Raw genomic sequence first — 14411 nt, 5'->3', positions numbered from 1 at the left:
ATGTGGCTTGAGAGAAAGGTGACAGGCAGTTGTGGGGGAGGTCAGGCAGTCGTGTGTGTCGGGGGTGGGGTGGGGTGAGTGTTTTCCTCTCCTGGGGCCTTAGCAGCAGCAGCCAGTTAAAACCCCTCTTTACTTCCCTGGAGGCTAGAGGAGAAGGACAGCTCCCAGAGCCCCCAGCACTGCAGGCTGGGGAGGCTGTGCCGGCCTGGGGTCAGGGTGATGGGGTTGAGCAGTGGGATCAGTGGAACAACTACTTGGGTCTTCCAGGTGTGAAGAGGGTGCTGGGGTAACTCAGACACCAGCCCAGGGTCCCCCACAGCATAGAAATGGCCTCCAAATAGGAACTACAGGAGTGCGGACACCCCGGTATCCCCTGCACCCCAACTTGTGGCCTTGTGTTCATAAGACTTTGAGGAAATTTCATGTTGAAAGATGCTTCTAGAGGCAAAAAGGCCCGCTGTTTTTTCTGTCTGGTGAGGATAACCAGGATAACATGCCTCTTCAGCCCCAGCTGGGAAGTGGGGTGCTTGAGCTGGGGCTGAGTAGGGAAAGGTTTCTAAGGAGCCCTGAGCAGCAGCATCTGTTAGATCCCAGGTGCGGGGTCAGGCTTCTAACACATCTTATTTCATCCTTAAATTAGTCCTGCCAGGGATGTCCCATCTATTGTCTTCTTTTACGCAGATGGAGAACCAAGTTCAGCAGTGATGACAGGCCTTTCAGACCTAGTACTCTGACTGGGGGCCCACTCTTCCTACTGCAGCCCCCTCCCCTTGTCCCCCATGCCAAAAAAAGGCTGGATGGAAGGAGGAGGGAGGGAGGCGCTGTGGGCTATGTGTAAAGTAGACCTGCTTTACTGTAATTTCACAGAGGCCGAGGGTGCTCCCTCCTGGAGTAAAGTGATGCTCGGCCCCGACTTGTGTGATTAGGAGGGGGCTTTGGATTCTCCAGCCTCCTTCTGTCTGACCTTCCCCATCTGTTCTGCCTGGGGAACTGCTGACCTGGAAAGCTAGGTCCAGCCCTGTGGCATCCACCCCTCCCACAGGGCCATCAGAACCTTCTTACTTAGAAAGTGTTAGTTGCTCAGATGTGTCTGACTCATTGCGACCCTATGGACTGTAGCCTGCCAGGCTCCTCTGTGCATGGAATTCTCCAGGCAAGAATACTGGAGTGGGTTGCCATTCCCTTCTCCAGGGAATCTTCCCAACCCAGGGATTGAACTCAGGTCTCCTAAACTGCAGGCAGATTCTTAACCAGCTGAACCACCAAGGAAGCCTTCGTGTTAACTAGGAGCCAGGCCATGGGCCATGCAGGAGCTCAGATGAGAAAGATGGGCTCCACCTTGCCTGGCCAGAGGCTAGGGGAAGACTCAAGGCATCACCACCTGGCCTGATGGTGCGGAGAGGAGGCACCTGGTTCGCCCTGGGGTAGAGAGGCTGACAATGATCTGAGATTAGCTGGGGGAGGCCTGCTTAAGAAGGGGAGGAAAGGCTCTTCAGCAGGGTTTTGTGATAAGAGGAGGAACTCCCAGGAAGGTAAGGGAAAGGATGTTCAGGCACAGAAAATGAGCAGCATGTTCAAAAGTATGGATTTCTCCTGAGTCTGCCCTCTATCCCTCCGGTGGCTGTGTAAGCTGCGTGTCCAGACGTCTCTCCATACAGGTAGGCACCTGACTGCGACCACACAGAACAGAAAATGGCCCCGACTTTGGCTTCAGGCGTGTCAATATCCTTAGGACAGCCAGGAGCTGTCTGTCCTAAGCTGGCCGATGGCAATCTCGGAGCCCCCCAGCCAGAGCCGCGGGTGTTGAGCTGGTCTGGCAGGTCTGTAGAGGAAGGATGCCGATTTGGACTTTTTTTTTAGGGTCGCCTTTTCTTGATATTGGAGAGGCGAGAGCGCGTCTCCTCGGCAGAGCGCCGCTGGGTGTCTCCGGCTTGAGGTCCGAGGTCTGTGGAGGGCGCCCACCAAGCCTTCCCCTCCAGGCTACTTTGTTCCGGGTGGTGGTGGTGGTTTAGTCGCTCAGTCGTATCCGACTCTTGCGTCCCCATGGACTGTAGCCCGCCAGGCTCCTCTGTCCATGGGATTCTCCAGGCAAGAATACTGGAGTGGGTTGCCATTTCCTCCTCCAGGGGATCTTCCCGACACAGGAATCAAACCTGGGTCTCCTGCATTGCAGGCAGATTCTTTACCGCCTGAGCTATGCCGGAAGCCTCCGGCGCTGCCTGCAAGTCCGGTCTGCCCTCCCCGCCTCTCGGCGGCCCCGGTCGCGCCGGCAGGAGGATGAGCCCGGCTGCTCTCCCGGCCGCCTGCCGGGGTCAGCGCCCCCGCCTCCCGAGTCTTGGCGCCTCCCGGTCCTCGCCTCCGTGGGGCCGGGGAAGGGCCCGGGCGCTGTCCCCTCGGGGAGGTCCAGCAGGTGGGGGCGCGCTTAGACCGCGGGAGGGCTGGAGGCTGACGGGACTGGGGTCTTGGGGGTTTTACACGCCCGCAGCCCGCACAGCCGGGACGCTCGGCTTGGCACCCGCTTTATCCTCCAGGAGCACACCTTTGGGGACGGGAGAAGGGGAAGAGGGCAGCCTGGGGAGCTGCCCGGAGACCGCGCCCGGCGTTGGAGGCGCGACAGGGGGACGAGCTGGAGCCGGTGGCGGGGGGAGCGAGGTGAGGCCGGGCGGCAGGCGTGTCGGGGCGCGGGCGTGGGGGGACCCGGTGCGCAGCAGTGCCCCGAGCGGTCTCACGTGGAGGAACCGCAGGCCCCAGTCGAATTTTGGAAACCAAGGTGGACCTGGGAATCCAGGGACGTGCAGTCACTGTGCCGTCCCCCACCCTTCTCAGCCTGCTCCTCAAATACCCCAGAGCTCTGCTGGGGACAGGAAGGTCACAATCCTGAATCCTTACAGTGACTCAGCGAGGGAGGGACTACTCATCTCCGAGTTGCAAATTAGGAGTCTCAGACTCAGAAGTTAAATTACTCATCCAAGATCACACAGCAAGTAATTAACAGAGGCAGGATTTGAACCCGGCCCTCTGCAACTCCCAGCCTGCCTCTGCCCTTCCTGCGATCCTGTGGGGCTCATCTGTGGAGGCCCCCGATCCACCCTCCCACCCCACCAGCCCCCCACCCCCAACCCCTGAAGCCTGTGATCAGCTCTCCAGGCCCAGCGCTGCAATGACCTTCACTATGGCAGGCCTGGGGGCTTGGCTTCGGTTTTCCTTCAGGGAAGTGGAGCTAGTGCTCCCACCTCCTGGTGGGGGGAAGGGAGTAGGGCGGGCAAATCATTTTACGGAACAGTGTTTCTGAACTCCAGGCACCACTACTAGTGGGTCACAAGATACTTTAAAGAAAGACCAGCATTAAAAAATAATTAACAGTGCTTCCCACAAGGCAAGGTTAGGTTTTGTATGGAAAATGCTCCTTTAAGACATGTGGGTCCCAGAGTTGTAATCTGAAGCATGTTCTGCCGTGAGGGTGGCATAGAACCATCTTTGGGGCTAAGGCTGGGAGGCTGGCCCCTCCATTCTGCCCTCAGGGCCCAGCGCTGCCCAACTTAGGAACTGCTGAAACCTAGCCTGATGGCTCATGTGAATGCGCCCGGCCCCTGGGAGCAAGAGGCATCCTTGCTCCTACATCCCTGTCACCTTGAGGAGGCCTGCACCCGGCGTGGGGCACTGTGATGGGACAGGGCTTCCTGGTCCTCTAAGCTGGCCACCGGCAGCAGGATTCCCACAAGGGCAGTTTTTGGCTTGAGCTTCAAACTTCAGTTGCTAGTTTCTTGGTTCCACTGCATCCCAACTCCACACACTCACTCATCCACCCATTTATCTTATTTATGTGTCTTTGTTGGGGCAGTCTCCCCTCTGTCCACCCGTGGACCCCAGACAGCCTTCAGATATGTTAGATGTGTCCACCCGCAGAAGCATTCCGTGACACTGATGCCAAAAACTTGTGCACCAGTGTCGAATCTGGAGACAGAATTTTGGATGACGTAGAAAAGAATGCTGCAGTCCAAGGGTTCATAAAGAGTCAGACACAACTGAGCGACCGAACTGAACTGAGAAAAGAATAGCTTTATTGCTTTGCCAAGCAATGGGAGACACAGCAGGCTTCTTTCTTTGAAAACTGTGTGTGCCAACCTGGAAGGATCTGGTGCTGAGTGTTATAGTAATGGTTCAAGGGTGGGATTGCTGATAAGACTAGGGTGTGTCCAGGGCCTGCACTCCTTTAATCTGGTCCCAGGTAAATTCAGGATAAGCTTCTCTGGTTCCTTCAATCCGGCCTCAGGTGTTCTTCTCTGGAATGAAGAATGCTAACATCTTTCATTTGTTGGGAGTTTTAGTCAAAATGGGCTTCCCTGGTCACCCAGTCAGTAAAGGATCCACCTGCAGTGCAGAAGACCCAGGTTCGATCCCTGGGTCAAAAAGATCCTCCAGAGAAGGGAATGGCTACCCATTCCAGTATTCTTGCCTGGAGAATTGCGAAGACAAAGGAGCCTGGCAAGCAAAAGTCCATGGGATCACAAAGTCAGACATGACTGAGCGACTAACACACTTAGCCAAAGATACTGTTATGTGTATCCCTTCCTTGAGAAGGAACCAGGACCCTGCTGCAAGGCTGCACAACTGTTTCTTGACTGTTTCTCCTTGTGTCTCTCTTCCATTTCTTCCCTGATTAGCAGCTATTCGAATCTGCTTGTTGGAACTCAGGGAAGGGCATGGAGGCTGGAGTCTGTTCCCTACAAACAAGAAAAGGGGGACAGAAAGGCTTCCATGTCCACGAGCCCCACTGGGTCCTGCTCAGCTTCAACCCCTGCATGCTGACTGTGGCCCCCTCTGCTTAACTGCTGTAGAATCTCATCTCAAGGGTTCTTCCTTGTGGTTCTTTCCCATGGAACTGCTTGTTTATCCTCCACCAAACTTACCTGGCAACTGGACTTCCTGGTTCATCTGCCCATTTCCCACCCCAGGCCATCACCTGATCCTCTTCCTTCCTTCCCTCTCCATCATGCTCTCTGAAGTTTCCCTTTCTCCTAGACAGCCAGAGCACCTGCTTGAAAATGGCAACAGCCTTCCTTGGCAGGCAGCTCTGCCCAGCTCTCTTAGGCTGGGGTTTGGCCAGGTCGCAGTGCTGGGCGCCGAGGAAGGGGCTGCTGCAATTGGCTCTGACACTCTGCCCACAGAGCCAGGCCTTAACAGCTGTCCTGCCAGGCCTGGAGGGTATCCGGGCTCTCCGGTGGATGCCCAGCTGCCTGCTGGGCCTGCCTTTGTCTTGCCCTTCTGCAATCTGGACTCAGGCCCCGACTCACAGTGTGAAGCTGCCCTTAGGGGTCTGGCCCGATGCCGGGCACCGGGGAGAGGCCTTCCCTGTCCTTGGGATGCCCAGGGTGGAAGCAGCTACAGCTGTGCTTAGAGACAAACCAGTGTGCCAAGGGGGCTACAATGGTAGCCCCAGGCAGGTGGCCCCATTGCACCTGGTGAGAAGAAAGGCTTCCCAGGAGAGGCAGTCCCAGACCTACCAGCCTCCCTCCCAGCTCAGTGTTGTCTCAGGAACAAGGAGCGCTGGCAGCCATGGGGCTCACGGTGACCTTTGGATGCCACAGCTTTCTCATCCTGTGCTCCTCAGCCTGTCTCCAGGCTTTTCTAAGTTTATATAATGAGCTTGGCTCACCTATTTTTTTCTATACATTTCCAGCCAAAGGAACAAAAGCTCTAGAACATTTTATCAGCAAGGCTGACCTGCCTGAGGTCCTTAACCAGATTTCTTGAACTCTACAGTAGGCTTATAGGGTTTGAGTTATGGTCAAGTTCAAGGTGGCTGGTGTCCATCATTACCATCTTCGGCACTTCCAGTCCAGTGCTTTCACCTGCTGCTTACTTGTGCTGCAAGTTATTTATTTGAGCCTTCTTCCTGTCCTCAGCTTTACCTGCTTCTCCTGTTAGAACAATGGCTTGGCGAGAGAAACATCTGCTCGCCACCCCTGAAACCTAGATAGTGACTCCTCAGAAAGGCTGCATCATCCGTCAGAACATGGTTCCCATTCTATCATACACTGGTTGTAATCTTGGGGAAGATTTGTAATTGCTCCATGCCACAGTTCAGACATTAAAATGGGCCTCAACAGTATTTCCCTCATGGGATTGTGAGAATGAACAGAAACAGTCCCTCAGGCCTTGGTCAAAGATCTGCTGGCGTACCAGATTATCATCAAATATTGGCCAAAAGTATTAGCTTTATTAGCTACTAATGAGATAAAAAAATTTTGGCAATTTGCTTTCCTGAAGAGTTGGTGATCCTTCCCGAAGGCTGCCCAATCTGGTGAGCTTTTGTGAATGGAGACAGAGCCATTTAATGGTGCTCATCCGGGTGGACAGAGACTGGGAGGGAGGAAGCAGCCCTGCAGAGGTCAGAGAGGCTGGCTTTGGGAGTCCATGTCCCAGTCCAGGGCGACTTCTGGAGCCCATCACTCCCTCCCTGAGAGGCGCTGGTGGGGATGTTTGTGCTCGGGCTCTGCCTGTACCAAACAGGAGCCACTGCTGCGTTCTGGCTGCCAGCACCCTGTTCCCAGACAACGGGCACCCTGGACATTCCGAGGATGGGGCACACATTCGAAATGTGTCGACGGTGAAGACATCATGGTGGCACAGATGGGTCTGCCCTTCCTGGGGGTTCCGTTTGTGCCTCTAGCGTTGCCTTTTAACGTTCCCAGTGTGAGTTTTGTGTAAGATGTGCAGCCAGTGGGACCTTTGGAACAACAGCAGAGCTGGGAGTAGGGTCAAGGTGCTGGGGGGAGAGGACCTCTCAGCCGTGGGGATGTGCGTCTCCCCTTGGTCCAGGCCATGGGGTCCATGTTGTCCCCTGAGGTGTGGGGAGGTGATTGGCTTTTATCAGGAGATACGAAGAACCATTTCCTCCCCTGGAAATAGTTACTGTAATTCTCAATAAGCAGGCACTCCTCTAGTGAGGCTGAATGTTGACTCGCCTTTGCCCCTTATAGCTATCAGATCAGGGGGTCATGAGGCTGAGGACTCGGGAAGCACTGCTGGGCCGATTTCCAAGCGAGGTGTGGGGGACACGGTTCACGGCTCTGCCCCTCGCCAGCTGTGGATGGACCTTGAGAGACTCCTTGTCTCAATTTCCTTATGTGTGGATTTGAGTAAGGCTAAATGAGGAAATTTCTCCAGTTCACATAGGCATTTCCAGTACTAGATGCGTTAACGGAACATATTAGAACAGTGCCTGGCACACGCACAGAACGTGCTCAATCTGAGGACGATGATGGCAAAAGAAGTGAAGACCCCGTCCTTAATGAGCTCATAGCCTGACCTTGTCCCACAGGCAAGGCAAGGCAAGCTCTTCTGACTACCAACTGGCATGGGCAATATTTTTGTATGCCAACACTTCAGTGAAGGGCAAGCCAGGAACTCATTTCCTTTGTGTTCTAGTCTCTCTGACCCCCAGATGCCTCATCCCAACTGAAACTGTGCTGTATGATATTGTGAATGCATAGTATGGCCGGCTGGGGGTTTAAGAATTCATATATAACTTACTCAGCCAGAGAAAACAATTTAGAACTCACATCTCACACCAGCCACAAACTTTCCCACCCCAGACATATGCACATGTCCATGTTTATTAGTGCGAGCAGAAGGAGGGGAGGCAGCTGTGTCGGTCTGAAAAGAACTAAAAATAAAAACCAACCAAATAAAAAACCAGGACAAAGTTCATGGTCTCTCCATTTCTCTTTAATACTGAACAGTATTCTTTGTACAGTTGTAACATGATTTCAAGAGTAGAAGTAAGAAACATTATTTACTGATAAATTCTGGGTGTAAAAATATCACTTTTAAGGATGGCTAGTGGAGGCTTTTTTAAACACAAGTATTTTTCAAAAGTTTTCAAGTTTATTGTGTCAACAAATTTTAATGTCAGGATTACAATCAAGGCCATGAAGCTGTTTTATTTTACAACAGGGGTGGTTTACTGTAGCCTAAATTCCACAATGCAGGGAGCAGTGGTTCTCAAACTTGGGTGGGCATCAGAACCCCCTGGAGGGCTTGATAAACAGCCCACTGGCCCCATCCAAGTCTGTGGGTCTGGGGTGGGGCCCGAGAAGCTGCATTTCGAGCAAGTCCCTAGAGGATGCAACCACTGCTGGTCCCACTCCACATTTTGCTGAGCTACTGTGTAGAGGAAGCGAGACCTACCTAAAGCGAGGCTGGAACTACTGGCCCCAGGGCTCTGACACTGTTCTCCTGGGGTGACAGAGCTGGGGCAGAAGCACCATCTGGAAATCACCATGGCTTTTGCATTTCTAATCACTGATCTCACTTCTTTCATTTGTACCTTCTAGCTAATTAAAAATAAAATACTCTAAGGTTATTTATCCTTGAAAGAAAAAAACAATGGTTTAGTCCTGCTGAGCATTGCCACGAATTACACAACTTTTAATTACACTAATTTCTGATTACAAGTGAGCCAGTGGAAGCATATTTCCACTTATGAAACCTGAACCCATCATCATTTACAGCTTGCTTGCTTCAGCCCTCTCCTGGTTTCCAGGCGGGCACCACCCTGGGCGTTCTCCCAGCCCGGGTCAGTCAGGACGTCATTGTGTGATGCTCACAAGCAGTTCCGGTGCCTTATTAGTGGGACACCTGCCTGGCCTCCCCTCGCCCCGCACAGACAACAGGGTGCACTCACACTGTTTTCCTGAGAATTAGGATGGCTGCCTGTCCCAGAACCGACTAACCGTGGGGTCACAATTGCCATTCACTAGCCCAGTCTCAGCCAAAACCTACTTTCTGCAGAGTAGGAAAAGAACCTCCCTGACTTGGTCCCAACCCCGAGGCTGCCAGAAAGCTGGGCTAGAGCAGGGCGCTGGGCTGCCGCCAGGGAACAACCCTGCAAGCTCCGGTCTGCGGACAATGAAGCTGGGTGGTCTTGTTTCTAATACCCTCCTGGATAATCAAGTGGCTTCATGTTGGATAAGTCGTAACTTTTAAGAAAAAAAGAAAAAAGGCAAAATACACTTTCTCACAAAGGGTCAGGGCCATGAAATGTTCGTGTGAAGCCCAAGCAGCAGGGCAGGCGCCTGGATGCTGTCTAAGCACAATTGCCCTCTGCACGGCCTTGGGGAAGGGCATTTCTGGACACAGGGCACAAGCGAAAGAAAAAGCACCAACACGTTAGCTTGGATCAGAGGGAAGCCAAGTTCTGTTCCTTTCTTTCTCACCTCCCCAAGTGTCTGCCCTAATAAAGAGACAGTACTGTCACCTTACAAAGAGCTTCCAACCCACGGACATCACAGCAACATGGCCAGAGCGCCACTGTGACACTCAGAGCCTTGTGTTCATCCAAAAGCAAAAGATGTCAAGTGGCTGGGCTCAGCGGGGAGCACAGGTTGCTACGAGCCTACGTCCCATCACTGAGGTTAGCCTGTCCCAGAGAGTGGGTGGGCTCCCTGGTTCCAGGTCTGGAGTGCAACCCACCAGTGACCCCCATGTCTGCTGAGGGAGCTGAAAGTGTGTCATCTCTGAAAACAAGAGGACTGAGCTAAGTGACAAAGTCCTTCTGAGTCTACTGTTAAGGATGCTAACACCCCAGAAGTTGGCTAGTTTGGAGCTTTGGCCTCCAGGTTCACAGCAGGGCTGTTCTGGTCTCTTCAGGGTGGTTCTCTTGACTCAGAACTTTTCTGGGTTTCTGGACTCGACAGCTGATAGCGGTCAGCAGTGTCCCTGTGAGTGTTACCAGGCAGACCAAAGGAGCTCCTTGGTTTCAGCAGAGGCTGGGAGCTGGGTACAGGTAACCAGATGGGGCAGAAAGGCTACCTCCTCCTGCCAGGGAGTGCCCCCCGCTTGCCCCACAGACATAAAGGCTGGGTGAGGGAGGCTGCAGGGTCCTACCTTGGGCCCCATGCTCATGGCCTGTGCTTGGGCCTGGGGCTGCCTGACTATGGGCCCTGTGGCTTCACCTGCTCTCAGCACCTGACAGACAGTCTTTAAAAAATTTTTTTTCTTAAAAAACCTGGAAGGCGGGGAAATGCCAGTGAGAGGAAGACAAAGAGGGAGCACTGGCAGGACTGTGTTCCATATTTTAGAACTTTAGCTTTCTAGACAGTCCGAATTTTGTTTACAAATTTGTCCTGTGTACAAGGTAACACCAAATGGTCCAAATTCCAGCGTGGAAAAGCAACTCGTATTTATCAGTTGGTTTTAGATCTTCGGATGCTATGAATTCTCGAGAAAGGTGGTAATGGTCTCACTTGACAGCCAGGGAAATAACCAAAAGAAAAATCTTGGCTCCGCCACTTTCACTTACAGAAGGTAAAACACTTCACAGAGACAGATTTCTGCTGGAGTTAAGACTGCATTTCTCTTCGCAGCCCTTAATCTCACGAGGTGAGAAGGAGTGGAAGTTGCCAAGTTGTTGGCTACCAGACCCATCAGTCTGTCTAACTCTGGCTAAAAGCAGAGAATAATGGGCAAGTTACCAAGCTTCTCCCCCGGCTCTGGCGTGAAGAGCCTCATGTAACACACATGCTGTGACATCCAATTGCCACGCGGTAGCAGCATACAGAGCGCGTTTGTGATTTTTCACAGTTCACACAAAGACAAGATCAAAAACCAGGACTAAACACTAAAGGTGTTTGGTTTCCCAGCTGGATTCCTGCTCTGGCAAGTTCTCTCAGTGGTTCATTCCCCGATTCCACCCACCCTGCCCAACCAATTGATCAATAAAATGTTCTCCCAATAAACAGAAATTGAGCTCTTTCTGTTATCCATCATATCCTGCCAGCTTTCTTAGCAATGACGAGTACGGATGAAGTACATGCTGAGGAGGGGAAAGGCCCCATGGCTACAGGAAGTGCCTTTAGGCCTCACGGAGGTATCATGGGTATCTGCTCCATCCCCCATTCTGCCACTCAGGGTCAGCAGACCATTGCAAGGAGCTCACAGCGTTAGGTCACTGATGAGGAAGCATTTATCCTTAGAGATGAATCTCAGCCCCTGGCATGCTCTGTCTGCCACAGTCTGGAATTCCACTGGGGAGCCTTCAAATGAACATTGGTCTGCAGTGACTGCCCAGTCCTGATATACAACAGCCAGGGTCAGACCCAGGATCAGGTCACCTGGGGCTGTGTGGCTCCGACAAACACATTAAGAGGTGGCCTATCAGAGAACAGCTCCTCCAAGGTCAGAAAGGGAGAATGCTGCATTGCCTGAATTTTAAGTAAACTTTCTAAATAGTTTCCTCTTCAGTCTGGCCTGCAACAGCCACAGTTTAGCAAACACTTTAAATGAGCAAGTTCGCCAACTCTCAATATCCCCAAACAGTTAGTAGTTAAGCCTCGGCATCACAAAACTTGGTCCCTGAAGCCTGGGGAGAACCTTACTAATGACCAGCGTGTTCCCAACAGGTCCTGCAGACATGATGTCAGTTTCGAAGGACACTGTCAATCTGATAACACCTGGAGAACAGCGTGGCGTTTAAAAAGGGCAATCATGCAATTCATCAAGAAGCTGGCTGCTTTGTGTAACATGGAAGGTGGGGATCACGGTACTGAGACAAGGTCCGCATGGATGTTTAACAAAGACATTTTAAGGACCAGCTGTGTCTTTGGCTTGTAGGAGACTATTTTAACAAGCTCAAAACTTGGAGAAGTAATCTAGTACCCTACATCTGAAGCCATTTGTAAAAAATCACTTTTTCCCCTAGTTTGAAAAGAAATAACTTACATATCAAGTAGAGTGGAGTGTAAACGTGGATGTCAACCACCCTTTTAATTATATAAACCTGCTTTCAGCTTCTCATCCACAGGCAGATTTCCTGACCTACCATGATCCTAAACATGAGAAAATACCCTTCTTTAAAAAAATTGTTATGAGAATTTATTCCAAAGTGCAATTCAAGAGTTAGCTGGGCAAGCACATCATTGCAAATCACACACACACAAAAGGGAAAACAAGCTCGATACAAACAAAACAAGGGGAAAAAAAAGTGTGCTGAGGAATGGACCCTGAAAGATGAGGAGACGGGAGTCGAAGCCAGAATTCTGCCCAGATGTTGCTTTACAAGTGCAGAAGGAGATGGTGGGGAGGGATCGGCAGCCGCCACCGCCACACGCTGGCTCCGGGCTCAGCTGCTACTTCAATCCGAGGTTTTCATCAGGGAAGTTATAAAAATATATACACATGTACACTGGAGGCATTTTAAAAGTCACCAGAAGCTTGGAGTGTATAGTGTCTCAGCAGAGTCAGCAACTAAAACCCAATGAAAGCATCCGTCATTTATATCCGGAAGGGCTCAGTTATTTGAATGGATGATAAACCACATCGTCTTAGGGAAAAAGGAACCGTGTTCACCTACCCATCCTTGCAATTACAGGGTAAGAAAAATCAGGTCCAGAACTAGCCTTTTTTGACATTATGGTTTCTGATAAATGTCATTAACGTACTGACCACTCCCAGCCTTCAAGGCAGAGTGCTGCTGGAATAAAAGAACTGCCTGGGACGCCACCCTGGGACCTCAGGCCACTCACATGAGCCGCTGAGCTGCTCATTTCAGGGTCCCCCTAGGAATGCAAGTTGCCCCTCTGGGATGGCGGCCGTAGGAAAGTGGCACGAATCCAGCAAGGGCCTGACCCCGGCGACCTCACCCGCCCTCCGCAGCTGTGCCCTGCTGCTCCGTCCTCCCTTTAATTCAAGCCACAAGCTGCCAGCAGCCCCAAAGCCCAGTGCTTTTCATTCTTTTCCACTGGTTATTCCTACCACAAAAAACAGCGCCTAGAGAAGCCCTTTCACCCTAGCACTTACCCCTGCAAAACCAATCACTGGATCTTCTGTCACAAAGTACTTCTGAGCTCTCTGTCCCCACTAACCACCAGCTCTCAAGGGTGAGACAGCACTGCCTCGACAGGATGCAAGACCTATCCAGGCACCCACACCCCGCATGGGTGTTTCTGCAGTGGCCAGCGCGAGCTGTCTCAGAGGCGAAGGGAGAAAAGAGCTGCCAAAGACGGATGGAATGAGCGTCAGCCAACATGAGCCGAGTCCGCAAAGTTTTCTGGATTCCTCGAAGGCCCTCCAGGGGAAGCGAGTTCCGGGGGCGGGGGCAAAGCAAGGCCAGCTGTCCTCAGAATGGGAGCCGGGGAGCCAGGAGAGTGTAGTTGTCGACTTCCTCTGCCCACCGGCCCTCCCCACACTGGGCTGGAGGCGCTGTCTCCACGGTGGGGTCACGGAGAGAAAAGTCAGCTCAGGCTGTGCTTCCAGGAGAGGGTCGCGAGGAGCGGGCCTCTGCGCGCTGCTTCTCCCTGTCCCCCGGGGTGTGTGTGCAGCAGGAAGCGAGCCGGGGCCCCGTCGTCACAGCGCTAAGAAGAGGATCAGCACGATGAGCAGGACCACGAAGAGGACCACGATGGCACACCACTGGCGCCGATCTGGAAGGCAGGACACGAGGGTCAGCTCTCCCACGACCCGACATTCCCCAGGACACGGTTACAGGACAGTTAAGGCAACACCTGGGCACGGAAAGGGCACAGAATGGGCAAATGATGACAAAGAGAGGCCCGAATCTGCCTGGGCACCTGGCACTCTGCTGCTGTTCCTGGCCTGCCTGTACCCCGGAAGTCAGCCTCGTAAGAAGTACTGGCTTTGTGGCCCGGGTCTCTTAAGATCTACTGGCTGCAGCTTTCTGCTGGCGGTTATCACATCCCTGGAAAAGGTGTTGGCATTGGTGTCACGGGTCAAAGCTCATCCGCTTTAATCTCCCACCAAAGTCACATCATTTAACTAAACAATAATCATGGTCTTTTCTCAAGGAGCACGATGGGAGGACAGAAAGGAGATGAAAGCTGCTGGTGATCACTTCAGGAAACAAAAAGCTGAAAAAGCAAGCTGTAGTATCATGGATGTGTGATGGGCTTCACACCATCCTGGGCAAGAAAGATCGCTTTAACCAGTATTAAAGCAACTGACATGAACATCTCTAAGTCAAAGTGTCTTTTCTGAAGCTTTCTGCCCTACTCACAGTTTAGAACAGGCACAGCAAACAAAGTGGCCAGAGCCCATCTAAGTGACCCCAGAGCACGGTGGGCCAGAGGGACAGACGAGAGCAGGGCCCCCACAGTCCTTGCTGAGCGCCCCTAACTCACAGGGCTGCCGGAGGACCATGCAACACGAGTGTTCGCACACCTGTGGGCCCACACTTGGCCCAGGATGCTGTCCTCCTCAGGATGCGCCCTTTGCTTGGGCAGATGTAGGAAGAGCAAGCCGGCTCCCCACAGAGGACCCCTGCCATTCTGCACAAAAGGTCAAGCTGAGATATAGCCTGTGACACTGGAGCTCAGCTGCTAGAAGTAAGAGTTCTGTTTAAGTAGAAGTAAAAAGGTACGTCTACCAATTCATCAGAAGTTTATTTGAAAAAT

The 14411-nt window shown here is 52.4% G+C and overlaps 1 protein-coding gene and 1 long non-coding RNA gene across 2 annotated transcripts in view; both read right to left on the bottom strand.

The window, feature by feature from the left end:
* Positions 1-1066, bottom strand: part of LOC120880501 — a 17512-nt gene extending 16446 nt beyond the window's left edge. Inside the window, exon 1 of the long non-coding RNA XR_005725045.1 lies at positions 160-1066. This is a non-coding gene — a long non-coding RNA (uncharacterized LOC120880501). The remainder of the gene's footprint in view (positions 1-159) is intronic.
* A 10791-nt stretch (positions 1067-11857) lies between these two features.
* The window catches only part of STX6 (syntaxin 6), a 47275-nt gene continuing 44721 nt past the window's right edge, over positions 11858-14411 (bottom strand). The window contains exon 8 of the mRNA XM_040263859.1: positions 11858-13424. Within this exon, the coding sequence (XP_040119793.1) occupies positions 13348-13424 (77 nt within the window). The 3' untranslated portion in view covers positions 11858-13347. The remainder of the gene's footprint in view (positions 13425-14411) is intronic.

The sequence above is a fragment of the Oryx dammah genome, unplaced genomic scaffold (assembly GCF_014754425.2).
Source record: "Oryx dammah isolate SB20612 unplaced genomic scaffold, SCBI_Odam_1.1 HiC_scaffold_21, whole genome shotgun sequence".
Taxonomy (NCBI): domain Eukaryota; kingdom Metazoa; phylum Chordata; class Mammalia; order Artiodactyla; family Bovidae; genus Oryx; species Oryx dammah.
Note: the sequence above shows the minus strand (reverse complement) of the source record. Positions and strands in the feature narration are given on the sequence as shown.